At 32.1% G+C, this 21,232-nt stretch overlaps 1 protein-coding gene across 1 annotated transcript; it reads right to left on the bottom strand.

Moving 5' to 3' along the window:
• Positions 1 to 6,923: 6,923 nt before the first annotated feature.
• LOC120146686 (vacuolar-sorting receptor 1-like) lies at positions 6,924 to 12,761 on the bottom strand. The gene is made up of 12 exons (XM_039160186.1): positions 12,379 to 12,761; positions 11,025 to 11,717; positions 10,621 to 10,709; positions 10,440 to 10,509; positions 10,270 to 10,353; positions 9,387 to 9,463; positions 9,233 to 9,314; positions 8,660 to 8,742; positions 8,494 to 8,560; positions 7,751 to 7,879; positions 7,337 to 7,443; positions 6,924 to 7,059 (listed from the first exon to the last, which is right to left on the bottom strand). The coding sequence occupies exons 1-12, from the start codon at positions 12,668 to 12,670 to the stop codon at positions 6,967 to 6,969; spliced, it is 1,866 nt and encodes a 621-aa protein (XP_039016117.1). The 5' UTR covers positions 12,671 to 12,761; the 3' UTR covers positions 6,924 to 6,966.
• Positions 12,762 to 21,232: the final 8,471 nt, after the last annotated feature.

Here is a 21,232-nt window from a genome sequence, read left to right as displayed (position 1 = left end):
CATCCACTCTTATGATTTTATGAACCAAAAGGTCTTGAACTTGTCTTTTGAAGTTATCGCAATTCTTGATGGAGTGTCCTCGGATTCCAGCATGATATTCACAAAAGACTTTCTCATTATACCATCTCGGGTAAGGAGGCAACAAAGGCTTAGCCTGACATGGGCAAATAAGATGGGCTTTAAGTAACTCAGGATATAACTTGCTGCATGAAACTGAAGGAAACTTGGGTAGAATTTCCCCTGACATCACTGTCACATTACAATTGTTTTCTTTGCTTTCTTGAAGACCTTGTAACTGACGATCTAGATGTTTTCTTTGTTTAGTTTTCTTCAATGGTACTAAAATTTCTTCTATGCTTCTCTTCAACTTGATCTTTGTCTCATCTTCTGGGGTCATACCCGATTTTTGGAGATTTATCGAATTTCCACATTCCCTGGCAAAGTTCTGGTCATTTGTTTCCATTGTATCATCTACATTAGTCATAATCCCATTCAATTTTTTCACAACAGGATCCTCTAAGGGTTTCTCTCCATGGATTACAATATTCATCAGGTCCATCAATTTGGTCAGTTGTTCCTTTGAATCATTCTGGAATTTTTTCACTTGATTAGTCATCTTTTGTTGTGTCTCGATAAATTGCTCTTGTAGTTTCTCGATTCTACCAACCCTTGCTAAAATCTCATTGATGACTATTATCCTTCTTTAGGAAGACCAAGTTAACTCCACTTTGATTCTGTTATGGAATTCTCCACGAATTATTCCACGTTGTCATGATTAAATGCATGTAGAATAGTTTGAAATAAAATGTAATTATGCAAATATGCAAATGTAAATACAAACATAAAAAATCCAAATGTAAATGCAAATGTAAATATGTGAATGTAACAATAAAAATGCAAATTGTATAATACAAAAGCAAATAAAAAAGTATAAATGCACAATGAAAAATGCAAAGATGCAAAATGCAAATGCATGTATGAAAAAGGTGTTACTCAAGAGTGATCATCTTAGAACAGATTTCATTGAACATAAAAGTTTCGGTACATCAAACAAAACTTTTACATATAAGGATATCTTTAACTCCTAACTTCTCCAAAGCCCAGTTAGTTTCCATTCATGCTAAAAAAGTTGAGTCTTCAGTCTGCTTCATCTCCTTGTAAAATCAGCTAAATCTATTACTTAAGAACCATATTATTTGTCTGGACTGCAACTTCTTCCATGACATTCTCTTTCATCTTCTGTGTCATTTCTCAGAGTTTCTCATTTTCCCTTGTAAGACTGGATTACTCCTCGAATTAGTGGATTATCATATCATTCTCAAATGTTTCACAATCTTCGAGCTCACTACTTCATCTCGGATCTTTGTATTTGGAACTGATGCCCCTCAATGCTCTATAAACTAACTCCGTTAATCCCTCAACTGTGCTAAAGCCATTGCATCGCTCCTTGATTACTAACGATGACATGATTATAGATAAGATTCCACTGTTAGATTACTCCTCGAATCAGTGGATCATCATTTCAGTCTTGAATGCTGCACGATCTTCGAGCGGACCTCATTCTTGTACTCTAAATTTCTTTCATTCTTTAATACATGTCTGTATATGTGACTGCTTGATTGAATACTTTCACCTCTTCTTGTGAAAATTTTCTCATGAATATCCCCTTGCTGATCAACATTTTCACATTATGTTATGACGATGCAATGCAATGCAAAGAATGATGAAAAAATGTCACAAACAAATGAGAAGAAAAAAATGAGTTAGTGTACACAAACAAAAGAAAAGAAATTATTTAATACATGTAAGACAATTGATACAAATAAAAAATGTTATTCAAAGATGAATATAACACCTACCCCGTCATGATATCTACCCGAACATGTTTTAATAGATAACAATCCTACCCGGACATGCTTTCTACCCAAAATTATCTATTTTCAAGAAATTGGTCCTAACCGCATGGTATCTAGTTCGCATGCTTCTATTCAACAGAATATAGAGTAAAAAAGAAAGGTTCAGAAACGCTCCTCCTTTGTGTACACCTAAATTGGGTACCTACTGACAGACAGAGGTTTGGTATAACTATACCTAGGGTGATCGTTCTACAGTTCACTATATGCATGGTTTCGGCTCTATCAGGAAAAGGGAACTCGAATTGTCTTTGATGTTGGTGCCCCCTTGGACTGCCAGACCCTCGATCTTCACCCATTACAGGTTTTGAACGGAACGAGTTGAATTCGAGGGGATTCACTGCCTTATACCCATACGAGGAATAAAACCCTACGAATGTATAAGGTATGTATCTCATGTGTTATTTGCTAAAACTCATACGAATAATAAATTATTATGAGAGTAAAGCAATCACCCCGACTAATTTGGATCGAAGCTCGTGTCTAGAGCTTATGTTATGTAAATGCACGTGATGTGTGTGAGGAGGAACGTGCCTACCTCTGAATCAAAACGGAAAAGAAAAAACTCGACAAAAACTTGGACCGATCTGAAAACAAAAAATCAAATGTTAGTATGACAATTAAAAAAATGAAGCAGTTAAAAACTTCAATAAACAGATCATAAGTTAACTAAACACCCGAATTAATAACTTCCACCACAATAATAATGTGTAAGCGACCTACAGCCTGACTGTCTAAAAAAGTCCACAGTGGAGTCGCCAAGCTGTCATAACCATTTTTTTATAAAACAATAAAAATATTATTTTTAAAAACGATTATGACTTTTATTTTGAAAATTGGGTGATTTTGAATTGATTTGAATTAAATTGAAAGGAGTCGCCATCGACCTTTGGGTTAGGTAGGTCGAATACCTAAAAACGTCTTTTAAAACAATTTTAAGAAAAAAATCATTTTTTAAGATAAAAATTGGTCTGCGTTTACCAACAATCCGTTTTTAAGGGTTCGGGAGTCGATTACGCGTGGGGAAGGGTAAGCACCCCCATAGCGCCCGAAATCGGTACTGTGATGCTTACACTTTGTCGTAAATGGTGGAAATTGTGAATTCACATCGATAATTAAAGTATGATTCATTTATTAAAGTTAATTAATTTGCTTCGACTTATTAATCAGAAAAAAAATTCTTTAACTTGAAAAGAAATCTCGAGATTAGCAATCCTACATCAGGAAAGCTATCTCGTCTATTTCTTATCTATAAAGAATATTCCCTCCCCGATAAAAATACGAATCGAATATAGATTGAAAATCGATATTTGTGTACAATAAAATAAATTGCTATTTAAGGAAGCATGCTTTGCATAATTTGAGTAAAAACAAATTGATTGTCATTAAAAAAGTAAATTTGATTTATTTAGAGTTCGCATTTCGTTAGAATGTCGTATCGGATTACACTACTTCGATCAAGCAGTGCTTTTCACGCCTGTTCTACAAATAAAGTTCTTGAAAATAATTGAATAAAAAGGCATTAAAATGAACAAAATTATCATTTGGTACAATCATTCAAAATCAACTTCAAAGTGCAAATAATATATGCATACATAAATAATACGAACACATATATAATATCCATACATGGTAAAATGTAAAGAAATAAAATCTAACTAAGAAAAAATTAAATTATAAAAGTAAAATAAACATACAATAAAACACAATAATTAAAGGAATAAAATTAAAGTATTGAAAAATAAAGAGATATAAATAAACGATTAAAATATTAAAACAAATAAAATATAAGTAATAAAATTAAATAAAGAAAATAAAAAACATAAATTTAAAAGTGCATAAAGTTAAATAGAATAAATAAAATGTTAATATCGAATTGTATTATGTATCATGTACCGTAAATGATGCGAGTCATACCCGGGACGAATTATCGCAAGATCGTAGATGGCTTGAACATGAAATAAAACAAATAAATAAATAAAAGGTTAACAATTAATAATTAGCGGTTAGAAAGGTTAGTTGTTGGGAAAGTTAGCGGTTAGCAGAGTCCGAACCATAATAATGAATATCATTCCCCGGATCGGGTCACCACAAGGCCGAATCAAATATTAGAAATAATAAATAAATAAACAAACAAACAAATAAATAAATAAACAATTGTTAGAATGCAATAAAATAAAAGTCAGTAGTTAGCAGAGTTCGAACCATAATAATGTGGATCATACCCTGGATCAGATCAACACAAGGCCGAATCGAATATTAGAAACAATAAATAAATAAATAAATAACAATGATTAAAATTGCAATAAAATAAAAGTTAGTAGTAAATAACATAGCATAATAGTGATTAAATTAAAAGTTAGTAAAATTAGCAGATATATTCGAAATAAATAAATAAAAAGTGTAACCAGAGTGCAAAACAAGGCAAAAATGGAGGGGCCTATGGGTGATTTACCAAAAAAAAATAAAAAAGAACATTCTCCCCCGTTTTCTTCTTCTCTGCTCTCGACTAGCCGATGAGGCCCTCAAACCCTGCCAATAACGCTGGCCACCAGAAACCGACGGTCATCACACGCCCCAACCAACGTCGAATCAACCCGTGAAACCCAAACCGACTCAAAAAGAAACCGAAACCCCCTTTCTTTTACTCCTCATTTGAACTCAAAGGCCCTATTTGAGCATTGCTTGTCCTTCCGACCACCATCCACGGTGGTCGGGACGCTACACTGGAACCGCCACCAACACAGAACTACAACCAATGCCTACACCCCACCACATTTACGTAACAAGGCTAAAAAAAAGAATGAAAGAAAGCAAAAATGTGAAGGAGAGAACAGAACCATTTTTTACTTACTGTTTTTAAAACTTACAAAACGGGGTGGGGGCTCAAATATGCTTTTTGCTTGACTTTTAAAGCCCCCACATATTACAAAAGGTAATATTACAAGTTTGGTATCTGCACTTTGTTCCTTCTTTAATTTCCGGACAAAATTAGGGTATTATAGATAGAACATACATAATTTACAAGGTTCGACGAAATGTCGTCTTCTCCTCGGGCACCACCACTAGGGATGGACATTGACCCAAGCCCGACGGGTTCCGACCTAACCTAACCCTATATGGTCTATTTTTTTAAAAAAAAATTAAGTTCGAGTCAAGTTGGATTATAAAGGAGATAGTTTTGGGTTCGCGTCGAAGTCGTGTTTGAAGAAAAAATATTCAACCTGACCCGACCCGATATAATTATAAAATAAAGTGAAATATTTACAAAAATATCATCAAATATATATATATATATATATATATATATATATATTTAGGGTTTTAGTTTCAACTACCATTTTATTTTCTCACTTTCCTTTCTGCCTCTCATCTCTCTTTCTTTCTTTTTTTCTTTCATTCTCAACTTCCATTTCATTTTCGCACATTTCTTTTGTTTGTTTTTCATTCTATTTCATTGTTTTTTATTTTCCCTTCATTCTTTAGAAGTTTGTTTCTTCTTCTGCCCGTTCCATCTCATTTTTGTAACAATATTTTCAAGATTTTATGAAGATTTCAAAATATGAACGAAGATTCAAATATTGTGGGTATTGTTTATGGATTTCTTCTTCTAATTTCTTTGTTTTGTTTTGGGTTTTTTTTAAAAAGAAAAATTTGTGGGTATTGTTTATGGATTTCTTCTTCTAATTTCTTTGTTTTGTTTTGGGTTTTTTTTAAAAAAAGAAATCTCATATTCTTTTCAAGTTTAACATAATTTTTTGTTTACTTAATTTTTTAAGTTGTTTTTTTTTTTGCTTGGTTAGTAAGAAAATTGAAGAAATTGTGAGAAAATAAAAGAATAGGTGAAAAATAAGTGAAATCTGGAATTGATCGGGCCGGGTTAAATCGGGTTTTTAGTTTAAATTTTGGGTCGGGGTCGGATTGGGTGGAACCCTTCAGAATCAGGTTCCAGTCGGGTAACTAGTGGAGAGTAATACTTTTTAGGTCGAACTCGAATAGAAAAAAATCCGACCTGACCCGACCCATCCCCATCTCTAATCACTACCGAATGATAACTTCACTATTACCAAAAAAATGATACAAACAAATGGAATTCCTTAAGAATTCCTAAGTACAACAAATGGGAGAAGAGAACCAAATGGAAGAGATGGTTTGAGATTGGAATAATTTCAAATGAAATAGTTATGTCTATTTATAATTGAGCTCTAGGGACTAATCTTGTAAATGATCTAATAATTTAGAGCCCAAATGACAATTATCTCATGGACTATTTAATATTAAACTAGTGACTTCATTTAATTCTAAATTAAATGACATTGAAACCACTACGATTCAAGCCATTCTTAACAGTTCATACATTAAACATTTTTTTATTAAAATAAATTCATAATTATACCTCTAGTTTGCATGTAGTTCGTAGAATGCATACGTACGTACATGCGAGATTATTCCTTGAGTTCCCATTCTTTAATTTTTAAGCAACAATGTTCTAAATTCAACCCGAAGCCAACAGCATGGAATAAATATGCAAGAGTAGTCTTTATCTTCATGTGATAATGGTGTATATTCAAGGACGTAAGCAAAACTTTATGTTAAAGAGACAAACTACTAAAATTTTAAGAGATGACAAACTTATATAATTTTAAGGAGCAAAAATAGATTCTCAATAAAAAATACTTAAAAGAAAATAAAAAATATATGATAGATTTTAAGGGACGACTGCCTCCACCCACCCCTCCGTCCATCTCATGCATATTTATATCATGCTCATGCAAATACCACTACACCTGTAACTGCAAAGAATAAAACATAATATGCAAATTCTGAAGCCGCCATGTAAAATGAAAATTTTAGTGTGGTCCTTGAATTATTTGTTTATGTGCATTCCATCCCTTCAACAACTTACATTTTACATACCCTCCGACTCCTTGACCAGCTGTATTTAAGCAGAGTAGCAGAAGACCAAATGACATTAAACAAATAGTACAACTGATAATGAACCCAACCAAGTGAGAGTGCCTCTTTTCCTACACCAGGCTACCTGCTTCTGCTTTCAGATATCCATATGGTGAGTGTTGTTATCAGGTTGATTATCCAACGGCATGTATTGTGCCATTATAGCCCGAATTTCCGAATCCATGTATCTCTGCATCAAGTTTAAACAGGAAACACAAATTCAGTTCACCTCTTCTGGTAGACTAAAGGATATTGTATCCATTGATAAGACTGAAGACCGAGTTAATACAGACTTAAAAGTTGTGGACAAACACTATAAGCTCGGGTGTTCGGATTGTGCAAATCAAAGACTGAATTTATGGAGTTTACGCCTACTAAAATAATGATTTGATCTAAAATGTGATCTAATCCATGGGAAGAATACATAGGAAAATCAGATAAAATAATAGTGCAAGAAAAAACCTTACCCGGATTCTGTATTTGTAAATGGCATACCCTACAGCTCCAGCAATTATCAATCCAAGAAGTATAGCCCAAATGGAGCCCCATCCCGACTCAGTTTTAACATTCTTATCTGCATGTTTTACAAAAGAAAATATCAGAACCAGTGAACATTAGAGAGGTCTTGACATCCTAGATTCCGAGAAAATGATATTCCATTCTCCAAATTCAGCAATGAACAATCAGCTTAATCTATGGGAAGAAGAATGGTATTAGTACGACGAAACAGGCATATTTCAATCATATATGAATATGATCAATTAATTTAGTTAGTCTACCGAAAATAATTATAGACAATTTGAACGACTCTAAAGTGTCTGCATTCATACATGCTGTCTAATGTCTATTGAGTTGTCATAGAAGGCGCAAAGGATACTCACTGATGCACGTGTCATGCTCTCGCATGTACAATGAACCACCACTACAACTGCACTCATAACTGCCCCAGGTATTTTTGCATTTGCATCCCGGACATTGGCAGGCCAGTTTCTCCTTGCACTCATCAGCATCTTGGAGACGGTCAATGTAAGAAACAGTTCACCAACCAAAATATTTAATGACTAAAAGCTTAAAACTTCTTTCATGAAACTTTAATATAGCACATATGTAGTCAAAAGCTTCCTGAAAAAGAAAATATCATAAGATGGTTTATAGAGAGCATTCGTATTTTATTCACTAATCAACACCTCCACCCATCATTTCCTTAAATAGAGCACCAATACATCAGCTTCTACCAGAAGTTGTCAGAGTCAGCAACCTTTAGGATGATTTAAGGTCTTACCAGATTCCCAAAAAGTACCTTAGATGCTTAGAATGTAATTTAAAACTAAATACTGCATTGAAATTTTTTGCTACTATAAATATTTTCCACTATAAAATCATTCTTCAAACAGACTCAAACGAGGCACACCACACATGCGAAAGTTGACACAGGTCTAGAAGTAGAAATAGCAAATAAGCATATCAAAATTCACATGTTCCACATATTTTTAGGAAACATAATGCATGATAATAAATGAACTATCGTCCAAATGCAGGAAAAAAAATTCAACGAGTTGTGTATTTCAGTGTTGAACATGTTGATGTTAGTAAAAGAAGAATCCGAGTAGAGAAAACCCGGTACCTTCACAGCTGTTGGCTCCATCACCCTTGAATCCAGGTGGGCACTTGCAACCATGCGAATGATCATCCTGAAGAATTCATTGCAATACCAAACAGCTAAGAGAAATGAAAATGAAGAGTTGGGGGGGGGGGGGAGTAGAGAGAGGGACAGACAAATAGGTACTCACGAAACAAGCAGAGTATGTCTTTCCTTCTTTTGTTTCCATCCAACATCCTCCATTGTTGATTGCACAATGTAAAGCCCCGAAAGCTGTTGATTAGAAAACAAGAGATTGAAAAACTCAGCATAAATGAGTTGTAGAATGTCAATTTATCTTTTATTATTTGATCTTTGTAAGTGTTAAGCTTAACCACCAATCGTTTCTATCAACAATTTAACATTAAATGCCTTCTGCTATGGACCACATCTAGTTTAGGAAAGGACGTTAATTAATTTTGAATTCTCATATTAAGGCTTAGCTTGTGATTTTATTTCTTTCACTAGGTTTCTTGATTATTTTTTTCAGTTGATTAACTTTCCTTTTAAGAATATAGATTAGTCCTTAATTAATGAGACATATGAAATAATAAAAACTAAGAAATTAAAAAAAAACTAAAAAGAGATCTAGTCTCTCTTTTAACAGTGTTGAGGTTTCAGTCTCCTTTTGATCAGTTGAAAGGTTCGTCTCCCTTCGACATGCTGAACTATCAATCCAAAAATTCAAGATCTAACATCTTCCTTTGCAGGGAAAAATATTTACCTTCGCAATGCGTATAACCATCTCCGAAAAACTTCACACCATTTACTATAGGGCACTCGCACACTCTTCCCCGGAAGGTATCCTACAAGAAAAACAAGACATCTGAAATGGTTGAATTGAACAACATATACTTGATCTGAAAAAATTGACATACCCTGCATGCAGTAATGTTAGTGGTCTTGTCCTGCCAACACCCACCATTGTTTTCCAGGCACTCATTAGTTTCGATATCTGCTCAAGACAATTCATAATAAAAAAATGAACATCATCTCTATTGTAGTATGTACCTAGAAATACAAATTTATTTTTGTTTAACCATAATAGCATTTGAACAACTTTGCAAGGACAGTAGGATACAGCTATTACTTCACTGAAGCTTATCAGATATACGGTTATCAGATATAGGGGTGAGCGTTCGATCGAGTCGAGGAAAAAAATTTCGAGTTATTCAAGTTGATGAGTCCTATTTTATAACTCGGAGTTGACTTGAAATATTTTCGAGTCGAGTCGAGTCAAATTTTCGAGTTTCTATTTAAATTTAATTGTAAATATTTACAATATTATGACATTATTTGATTCCAATTTAAATAATATTTTATACCTATATACAATACATATATATTTTTTTCGTATTTTTTTCATGTGATTTATGTATATTATACAAAGTTAAGCGACTCGACTCGAACTTGAAAATTAATATACTAATTACTAAAAATTTCGAGTTATTTGAGTTGTGTTTTGCAACTCGATTTGAACTTGAAACTTTTTCGAGTCGAGGCAAGTTTATGACATTACAAATCAAAGTCAATTCAAGTTGAGTCGAGTTGAAAAAATCGATTTTTAAGTCGGGGCGAGTTTCTGGAATGATTTTACCACTCAACAACACTGACGTAACTCTTTCATTTGGTTCATCGGTAAATAAAGGACGGTATAGCATGCACATCATGCAATAAAATGGTGAAAAACGGATAATTTAAATGCTTCAAAAGAGATCACTAGAAGAAAATGCTTGCAAATGGAGTTCAACGGATAATAACCTTCAGCTAAACATATTGCCGGTTCTGTCGTCTCTTGAAAACCAGCACAAATTGCCTTGAGAACAGCTCTTTTGGCCAACTTCCCTAGATCCATCAAAAAAAGGTTTGCATTACAGATTGTAAATCAGGGAATCAGATTGATGGCAGTGAGGGTAAGTTCTGGTTCAAACCTCTATACTGTCTATTATTTATCACAAGTGTTGGCAATATAGTTACATCTCCACGGGAGCCTTCGCCGATCTGTAACCAGAATTATAGCATAAAACAAACATCTCGATGATAAGATATGACAAAGGCAGGCCCTGAATTTTTTTCTCTTTAACTTATATTATAAGTTTATAATAGACTGGCCTGTGCATCTTGTTCAGCTTTAAGAACTGGGTTCTCCACATCAGCCTCAGTGTCTCCAATGCATTCGTCTATTTTAGTGAGATCAACACCTATAATGCAAAGAATGGAAGACGAGTATTCTAAGCATAAGTAAACCGATCAGGATAAAAAGATATACCCTTGTTCTCATCCATAGTCAACAACAGATTACTAAATGACCAACACTTCCAGCAGAAAATATAATTGTTTTGGTTTTTCTGGATCTCAAAATAATCACAAGTTATATCACATACATAATAAATACACCTATGGTAGATGCAAATGAATTCATTAGTGCTAAAACAATACCTAATTTCATGAAATTTGACACATGCAATATAAAAAGATAAGTCAAAGCTAACATTTGGTATAAGGCATCGACCTACCGAGAGACTGGATAACTTCATTAGAACAGTCTTTGGTATACTTCTTCTCTTTCATTGGGCAGCGGACAGCAAAGTCCGTGACATAATCCCACCAGAGCCATGGCTTTCCGCTTTCATTAGCAACTTTAAAAAGGCAAGCTTGGCGAAGATTTTGAACAACAACATCATTACCATCATATCCTTTACTGAAGTCTTGTTCCGGATCCGGGGCACAGTACCTCCCATTATTGATACACTGTGACTTGCACTGTTCACTGTGAAGAAAAGTTTTCGGGCAAAACCAAGTGATATAGTGTGGGATGAACTGTGTGTACCCTTTCTGCTCAAGTACTTGAGCGACTCCTTTAAAGTTTTTGACAAATTCCAACTGGCTGTCACACTTTGGTCCACACTCATCATTGCTATTTGTCCAAAACTCATACTCTACTCGGTTGTCGGGATGCGGAATAGACTCAGTCCAGTCCAGACTGATTTTAATCATTTTCCCGTCAGTTATGGCCGCCTTCAAACTGTCCCCAAGTGGCTTGCTAATGAGAGTCGATGGAATGGTAATGTTCTGCAGGTACTCGGCACTAGCTTTCGCTTCTTCAGGGCCATCCATGGTAATCAAGGGTTCACCCTGGTCGTCAACAACAAGAATTGCAGCAGCTCCAGCTTTCTGAGCATTCCATGCCTTCAAGGTGAACAAACAATCTGGCAGAACACCAAAATTAAAGCTGATAGGCAAAGCGAAATTTAAATAGTGCCAACAACCAACACATTGAAGAACTGCAGAACTCATAAAAACAAACGGATAGTCTTCATAGATTACAATGTATCATATTTACAAAGATGGAAAGTAATGAAAACCATCATAATTGAAATTGCTTACTTTCAAAATATGGTAGGTTAAAATACACAAATGATCTCTTATCATAGGACATTACTTTGTTGAGTCTTAATTATTAAAATTTACGAAATAATCTCTTAATTATAGGACATTGTTTTCTTAAGTCCATCGACTATTAAAAATTTCAAAATAATTATCCGACTATTCATATGTTCCAAAGTTAAAAAAACATATTATAGTCTAAAATAGATGTTAAGTTTTAAACTATGTAATATGATAGTTGTTTGATATTTTAAAATCAAATGTCATCCCGTCAAATTAATTTTTATCTCAAAATACAATTAATCTTTTAATTAAAAATTACGGTTTTCAATCATTTTTATAATTTATAATTGTCAAAAAAATTCAATAAAATAATATTTTATAAATAAAAAAACTATTTTATAAATTTTAATAATTGACATTCAATAATGTAATGTTTTGAGTACTTTCTCAAGATGAAAATCAAAGGGCAAAAACTCAAACCTCCACGATTAAGAAGAAGAAAAGTGGGGAATCCACCGGGCATTGATTTGAAGGAGGTGGCATTATCAAACACCTGGCATGCGCCTCGATTTGCCGTTGGATAAACAACCGTACCAACCAAAGTTCCACCGTACTGAGGGATCCCAAAATTCCCAATTGCACATTCATAAACTCCTTTGGCCGACTCAGGCGACATCACTATCACGCTGCATTTCTCCACTACAAACCTTCCCAAACAGTTCCCCACTAATATAATCCACACGCAAATAAAAAACCCAAACTTTTCTCTCATCTTTCCTCGATTCTGATAATAACCCAAGATGAAGAACCTCTCGATCTATTGCATTGCACAAACGTCGCCTTTTTTTAGCTGAATTTTGTTTTTTGTTATACCAAACAAAACAAAAGAGTTCAAACAAATTCTAAGATTTATCGAAATTTTGGATTTTCTGCGATGAATCCAATGTTTGAGAAAAAGATCCGGCTTTTTGGCTATATTATACATATAAAAACTTAAATGTTATCGATTTACTTGTTTTTTAATCTGGATATCTACCACCGATAACGGTGATGAATCCCAGGTATCTTCAAAGGGATGAACAGGTAGCAACCTGCAATTATGAACGAACCTTTAACATATATATATATATATATATATATATATATATATATATATATATATATATATATATATTATCCATTTTAATATTATTAACTATTTAATCACTGAATAACTAACAAATTTCAATGTATTATATTTAGTGAGAAAAATTCAGTCACTAAATTTACATTTTACTCAAAATTTTAATATAATACTGTTCATAGCTCTTATTTAATTGTTTACATTCTTTAATATAATCAAAATTTTAATATCCTAGTAATTTTAGAGTAAGCAGCTTAAAATTTAGGTTAAAAATTATTATCGAATCATACAAACTAATATGTTTATAGTATTTTATTTATTGCATAATTATTAAAATTTATAATAATTTGTCATTTGATGATATTTTATATGGTTTTCTTTTGTCATAATATTATTTTAATTTTTCCCCTAAAATTGTATGTATGATCAATCATATTATCATATATTTTTACATCCTTTCAATTTAAATTAGTATATTTAATTAATTGGTTGAGTTGTTTATCTTTATATTTTAATATTTTTTTAGATCGTGTGTTTTAAATTCACCAGGAACACTCTTCTTTTTTGTTAGAGTCTCCCCTTCTCCTCCCCTAAATAAAATTAAATCAAATTTAAGAAAAAATCTAGAATGTTTGTCATTCATTGCAATTCACCACTAATTTTAAAATTAAAAATTTACAAATAGTCATTAAACCATGTCAAAATTATCTTTCTGAACATTTAACTTTTAAAAGTTACATAACGAATATTAAATTTTAATTTTTTTACAAAATGGGCAGAAAACCATTAAGAAATATTTCATTTGACCCTTCAGTTATAACTAAAATTTAACTTTACTCTTAATTTTAATTGAAATAGTTTTTATTAGGTTCATTGCATTGAAAATAGAATAGATACAGATAAAATAAACACAATCTTTTAATTTTATATTATTAATATTAAATTTGTATCATATAAATTAAACATTATTTGATATGATATCATAATATTATGGATGTATTATTTTTAAATTACATTTAAATTTTTTAAATGAAAGTTAAATGCTTAAATCATATCATTAATAAAAAATTAATTTTATGATTAAAAATTAAATTTATTTATATTTGATAATATAAATTTTCGGATGTTAAAAATTTTAAATTTTAAATTTTACAAATACAACAACAATTAAATAGATAGATAGTTATAAAATGATTTTTGATTAATAAAAACCTAATTTCATTGTTTAATAACTGAATTTATTGAAAATATTTTTTAATTTTAAAAATAATTTTATTTTCATATATTTTAAAAAATTCTAAATTTTTTAAGTTTTTAGAAGTTTTAATTTTAAGTTTTTAGAATTATTACTTAAAAATGAAAAATATTAAAATAAAAGTTTAGTTATAATTGAGGGGTTAAATAAGATATTTTTAATTAATTTAGTATGTTATGTGACCACTTAATAACATTTAATGATTGTTATTTATTTTTAAAAAAATTAAAGTTTGATGTCTATTTTGTAATTTTTAAAAATTTAATGCTAAATAAAATCAATTTAAACATTTTTGTGATTATTTATGAATTTTATCATATTTTATATTAGTGATGCATTTTGATATATGTCTTTAGTAGTGCATTTTAGTGAAGGTCACTTATTGTAGATTCATCCTTAAATTTAAAATTTATATATATATATAAAAAAAAATTCATTCATTTCCATTATTATAGACGTCTCATAAAAAATTTGAAAATATTAGAAGACATTGTTTTGTAACCGTACATTTAATTTAAATATTAATATTTTCAGAAAAATTACTCTCAGAACATATCCTTGCTAATATAAATATCTTCTCTCTTTCTTCTTCACACCAAAATATAACAAAAAAATACATGGGATTTTGAAAGAAAAAGAATAATTTCAATGTATGCTTGTTTTTGTTTTTATTTAAGAATTTTTTATTATTTAAAATATAAAATATTAAAATTTTATTTTAAAATAAAAATTATTATGATTAATTTCATGATATATGCTTTTGTCGCAATGGTTCGTGGGCTGACTCGGATCGAATCTCGACTTAAAGTGAATTTCACTTTTTTAGAGTTGAAACAAATCTTACAAGTTTGATAAGGTCAAATACCTAAATTTTACCTTTCATTAGATCTACATCTTACTAGAGATTCACTTGTAAGGGTTCGGGAGTCAATTACGTGTGAGTAATGATGAGCACCCTCACATCGCCATTTCGGTACCAACACGGTTAGGTGTTGTCTTAATAGAGAAAACTTAAGTTTAAGCTCAAATTTAAAGAAAATATCTAAATTATTTATCTTTGAGTTTTGTTATGGTAAAATACAGTAAATTAGAGTTGTTAAAAAATAAAAAATAAAAATGATATGGGTAAGTGAAACAAAATAATTACGAGACCAAAATAAAGAAATAATAAATAATGTACAACATGAATAAAAGGTCAAATAAAAGCTAATATTCAACTTTAAAATTATAAATGGAATAAACAAATAATTAAAAGTATGAACATAAGCATGAATTAAGGACCTCCGTAGTAAAAGAATTTTTGTTATTCCTTGAAGGCACAAGTTCGAACACTATAAATGTCAGGGGTGTGTGAATTTAATGTCAAAATGTTGAGAGTTATCTTTGAACAGATATTGCCTTGTATTTACCTCATATATATCATTTTAATAGATATATGTGGTTACATATTGTAGAATCTTATTTTCGTTCGGGGTCTTTATTACATTGTATAACATATATGATATTATATAATATTTTCAAAAATATAATGTATACAGTTTGTGAAAATATAGTATAGTTTTTGAAAACTAAATTTTGAAAACATATAATTTATAGTTTTATTAAAAAAAAATTGAATATATATATAATAAAGTCTTTGAAAACATATTTTTGAAAACATATAATTTATAGTTTTTTAAAACGGTTTTTGAAAATATATAATATATAGTTATTTTTTAAAATGGTTTTTGGAAAACATGTATAATATAGTTTTTAAAAACATATTGTTATATAATTTTGAAAACATATAATTTTTGAAAAACATATGTAATATATATTTTAAAAACATATTGTATGATTTTAAAATATAATATATTATATAGTTTTTTAAGCTTATTATTATTATTATCATTATTATTTATTTTAATTTTATTTCGTGTTTTCCAGGTCCAAATTAAGTCCAAACGGTCCAGCAAGGAAGTCCAACCGAGCCATGTTAGCCTGACCCAGCAAAGCAAGCCTGGTTAGGGGTTATGACCCAACCTAAATCGAATTAGGGTTTCCACACATAGGCAAAAGGGCATCGAAAAGAGGAAGCAAGCAGTATGTGTGAAGAACACGTGCAAATACACAGTCGAGATTCCCAGCCAAGCAACCCGAGACTACACTATCCTGGGATTCCGGCCACACGAATAACGGTAAGCCCAAGCAAATCGAAGATGAGGAAAAACCCCGTCAAAGTCGAAAATAGCCCCATCGGAGGGTTATAAAAATACCACGCCGGACACAGCAACAATAACAGAGAGCAAGCCAAGAAATGCGAGTAAAATAGAGAGAAAAAATCGAAGAAAAACATCAATCACAACAAAGAAAATCAAAGCATTATCATCGAAACAACAGACCACCGAAAATAAACAATATTTGGCCAAAACCAAAAACAACCAAGCCAAAATAGAAACAAAGCCAAACATTCACACAAGCAGAAAGGCAAACACATCGTTGGTCTCGGCTCAGGAAGGAAACAGTCTTCGAAAGTCAAAAGGGTTCACCGAAAAAGGTAAAATTCGAACCTTAGGACTTAGATCTACTTCGATTTAGTCTTCTTTTGAGTAATCGAGCTTGTTTTGGGTTCAAGGGGTTGGGAGAAACATTTTTGTGGAATTTGAGTTTTTCCGACCTATGGTGGCGACGGCCGAGCGACGAAGTGGGTTATTAGTGAGTGATTGGCGCTAGGCCAGTTGTGTTTTGGTTGAGAGTGTTTTGGAGAGATTTTTTTTATTTTTTTTATATAATATGATAAAAAATGAATTTTTTTTTCAGGATTTAGGGGTATTTATAAGGGGGACCATCTTGTAATTATAAGATTTTTAAATTATTTTCACAGTCCCTGTTATTTTGATGCGTAATTCATTTTGGTCACCTGTTGTAAATTTTCCCTTGAATTTTGAATTAATTCAATTCAATCCTTGTATTTTTTTATATTTTTACAATTTGACCCACTAACTTTTATTTTTCTCCTTGCAGCTTCCAATTAACTTCAATTTGACCTTTAATTTCAATTTTTAAAATTTAATCCATCTTTAATATTTCTTTTAATTTAATATTTTTTTATTTATTTTTCATTTTCGTTTTATTCTATTTTATTATTTAATATCAATTTGGTTTTTTGGACAATTTTCATTGGTCAAAGGTAGGTAATTCGTTTGAACTTTTAAATTTTAATTTAGTTTTTAATTTTTGTAATTAAGACAACTGAGAAATCGAATTGGTATCGAAAGGGCAGTACAGTGGTGCTAATCCTTCCCTGACTGTAATCGATTCCCGAATCCGACAAATTCCTAATGAAACGTAGATCAAATAATGATAAGTTATGGTATCCAATCAACCAAAGTAAAATGATCGGTGGCGGCTCCAACACATCAAAATTAAGTCGAAACCCGATTTCGGGCCTACCTGAAGGACGTTTACGACTGCTTGGCGACTTCACTAAGGACATGTAAGTGAGTCAGGTCAAAATTGATTTTCGATTGTCTTCTTAAGCGAAAATTGTAAGTATAAATTATAATTTATCCTTTCAACCCTTACTATTTACCTTTGATTATTATTTTTCGAATAAATAATTGTACTGATGTTTTTTCAATGATTTAAGTTTTTTTTCAATATTCAACCTCAGGCTCTATTCCCGAGCTCCAAACCTTTTAAGTGGAGGTGAAAGCGACGCCTTCGTGGGAATTTATTCTTCGTATAGGCCTAGCAAGTAACCTTCAATATTCATATATCTTATGTCTTTGTGAATTTATTCTCCGTACAGACATAAGGGAATGTATCCTCTCGAGTTTAACTCAGTCCACATGAACTTATAATAGGCTTAAGATCAAGGGTCTGGCAGGCCCAAAGGGGCACCAGCAAGGAGAAGCTCGAGTACATTTTTTAGAACCAAATTGTGATGCTGCAAGGAGTTAGAGCTCACCCCAAAACTCCATTTCAAAACCTATGATACTTTATTTATATCATGTTTTATTATATGTTCAAAGCATGCGAATTAGAAATTTATGCGGTTAGGATTTGTTCAAGAAAATAATATGCAGGATAGAGATTATGTCTAGGTAGGAATAAAAATATGTAGGGTAGGAATTTTTTTATTTCCATTATTATTTTGATTTTTTATTTGTCTTACTAACTTGTTTCCTTTTATTTTCTTCATTTTATTCTTATTATTTGCATCATTTAAAGAGGTGTTGATCCGTAAAAAGTGTTCTTTAAAACTAAAATAGTCTATATTAATGGATAAAGGGTTATAATGCAAGAGATTAAAAACGTAGAAGTTCGACTATGGTCAGAAAAGACTCAAAATGAAAAGGGGGATAGTTTGTAGGACAACAATGTGTCAAACTAGGCTGGTTATGCATCTGTTAGTCTTAAACAGAATGATACCTAGGAATTGCATAATATTTGGAACATTTGAAAAATTGACAAAAAACAGAAGTTTTGCATGCGATACGGTGATATTGCACACCTTCTCTATGTCAAGGTAGATGAATCTGTAATCCGAGCTTTGGTACAATTTTGGAACCCAGGGTACATCTGTTTTACTTTCAACCAAGAAGACATGGTTCCTACAATTGAGGAGTTTACCACCTTGTTACACTACGAAGGAATCAGAATGGACCGGATCTTCATGAAATATCAAGAGTCAGTATTTCAAGAATGGGTTGGCAAAGGTTGCAGGGTTGATGAAAAATGAGTAACAGACTGAATTCAACACAAAGGCAAGGGAGAAGGAATTTTATACCACATCAAGTAGTTAATGAGAATCACCCTTATGAGTGGAAGGCAATTATCTTTTACACTAGGTGTCTATGGCCTGATTATCTTCCCTAAAAATTTGGGATATATTGGCAGTGTGGTGGAACTATTTGAACAAATACCCAAGAGAGTAAATAATATTCCAGTAATTAACTGAGACCTTCTGTTTACAAAGCCATTGCAGAAAGAATGTTGGATGACGTTTTATATGGTGCACACCACTACTTCCAGTTTGATCCATAACCATTTTGGAAATAGAAGAGATTTCCTATCACTGATTCAGTACTAGTTACTCTCATTTTGAAGAATTCCTTACACAAAAATGGCGAGAAAGTATTCCAAAGAAAATGGATAAAAGTATCACGCACCTCTAGGACAAGGACATCGTATGGATAGCTCTTTGGTTGACTCATAGCGACATTCTTTACCGATGTGGAGACTCAAGAATGATAATATTACTTGGGCTGTGGGGAGGAGTTGGTTATTCTCCACTCTTAGTGCTTTGACAGTTTGGATCACTTCAGTTTGTTCCAGTACATATGAGATACGTGGATCCAAGTTTGCATACCATGGGGATAACTATAAGAAGAAGTTAAGATTAGCTGAGTCATAGAAGAAGGTATTTAGTATAGAGGTTGTGGCTTGTGAAAGACATGCTTACTCCAGATTATATGGAATTGATAAAGCTAAGGAATAATGACATTGTTCCTACACCAGATCTTGAAGATACTTGGACCATAGAAGAGCACCTCAAGCCAGTCCCCTCTGAACTAGAGATAGCAAGAATGAAATTTGAAGATGAAAAATAATAACTGAAACAAGGTTTGAAAGAGTTAGAAGTTGAAAAATTCCAATGAAATTTAGACGTTGATACTCAAAAGATTGCTTTGAGTTGGAAGATTTGAGAAAATGGTATTAAGAGCAAGTTCAGAACAATTCCAACTTAAAAAGGTCTTCTGAGTACTGGAAAGTTGAAGCTATTAACTTTAAAAGGAAGTTTAAGGGACAAGATGAAAGAGAGACACTGAAATAGTAGTTAAAGACTTCTCAAAGATGTTTGTTAGAAAGACAATACCAGAAAAAGAGATTGAAGACCAAGGTAACTGATCTGGAGAGGTCTCTTCAAAAACAACGGGAACAATATGGCAAAACTATAGCAGAATTGGAGGTCATTGTGGACAAATTCAAGAAGCAGTCAAATGAACTCCAAATTATTCCTTTTGATGGAGGACTCCAATGGTGTTTCCGTTGGGAACAGTCTCAATAAAGGGTGAAGGTTAGAGATGCAATTATTCAAGACTTCTTAGAGCAGATACAGAAAATAGCACGTCACTCGTATGGTTTAGTGAGAGAAGTCGGGGTGGTTCGACAATGTATTCAACCAGTAAAAAAAAGTAAGAAGACTTGTCAACCTATTGGAAGCCGTTCGGAGTCTAGCTAACCTAGCTAGAATGTACATTTGAATTGTTTTTTGGTCTCTTAGAAGTAACACTTTTTTCCCAATAAAGATTATTTATAATAATAGACAAGTTTTTTTATCAATGCCTCAAAAATTTCTTGCATCATGCATTTTTGCATATTTTCTTAGTATTTTTCATTTCTTTATATTCAAATTAACTAACAGAAAATGTCTCATCGAAAAAAGGAACAACACTGGACACACCTCATCAAGCACTAGACACCTCATCCTCACAATACCCGTTCACAGAAGAAGAATATATAAGCTAAAATTGCTCAGCTTAAGAAAATATGCTAAAACTGCAAAAAGAACTTGAGGAGAAAATGAGTCAGAATAATCAATATACCTTGGATTCTATCATCAGGAACCAAGAGTCACTAGTTAATCAGATCATTGCAAAGTTGTCTAGTCTAAATCAAATGAGTGCCCCTGTGCTAGGGGCATCTGAAGGGTGACTGTATCACCTACCCCACAGCTAGTTATCTAACCTGGAATCCTACCAGAACTTTAAGGAGACTCGTCTGCTGCAAAAGCACAAGCTTCATCTGTTGCAAATGCACAAGTTTCATCTGCTGCAAAAGCACAAACTTTTGTAACTAACCCTCAAAATAATCTGGATGATTATCGTATTCCATATTTTAATGAACAGGATAAAGTAAAGAAGATGAAGGAGAAAATTAAGTTGTTGGAAGATCAAATTAATATAGTTAAG

This window comes from Hibiscus syriacus, unplaced genomic scaffold (assembly GCF_006381635.1).
Source record: "Hibiscus syriacus cultivar Baekdansim isolate YM2019G1 unplaced genomic scaffold, ASM638163v2 tig00002511_pilon, whole genome shotgun sequence".
Lineage (NCBI taxonomy): Eukaryota > Viridiplantae > Streptophyta > Magnoliopsida > Malvales > Malvaceae > Hibiscus > Hibiscus syriacus.
This window is presented reverse-complemented; position numbering and strand designations above follow the sequence as displayed.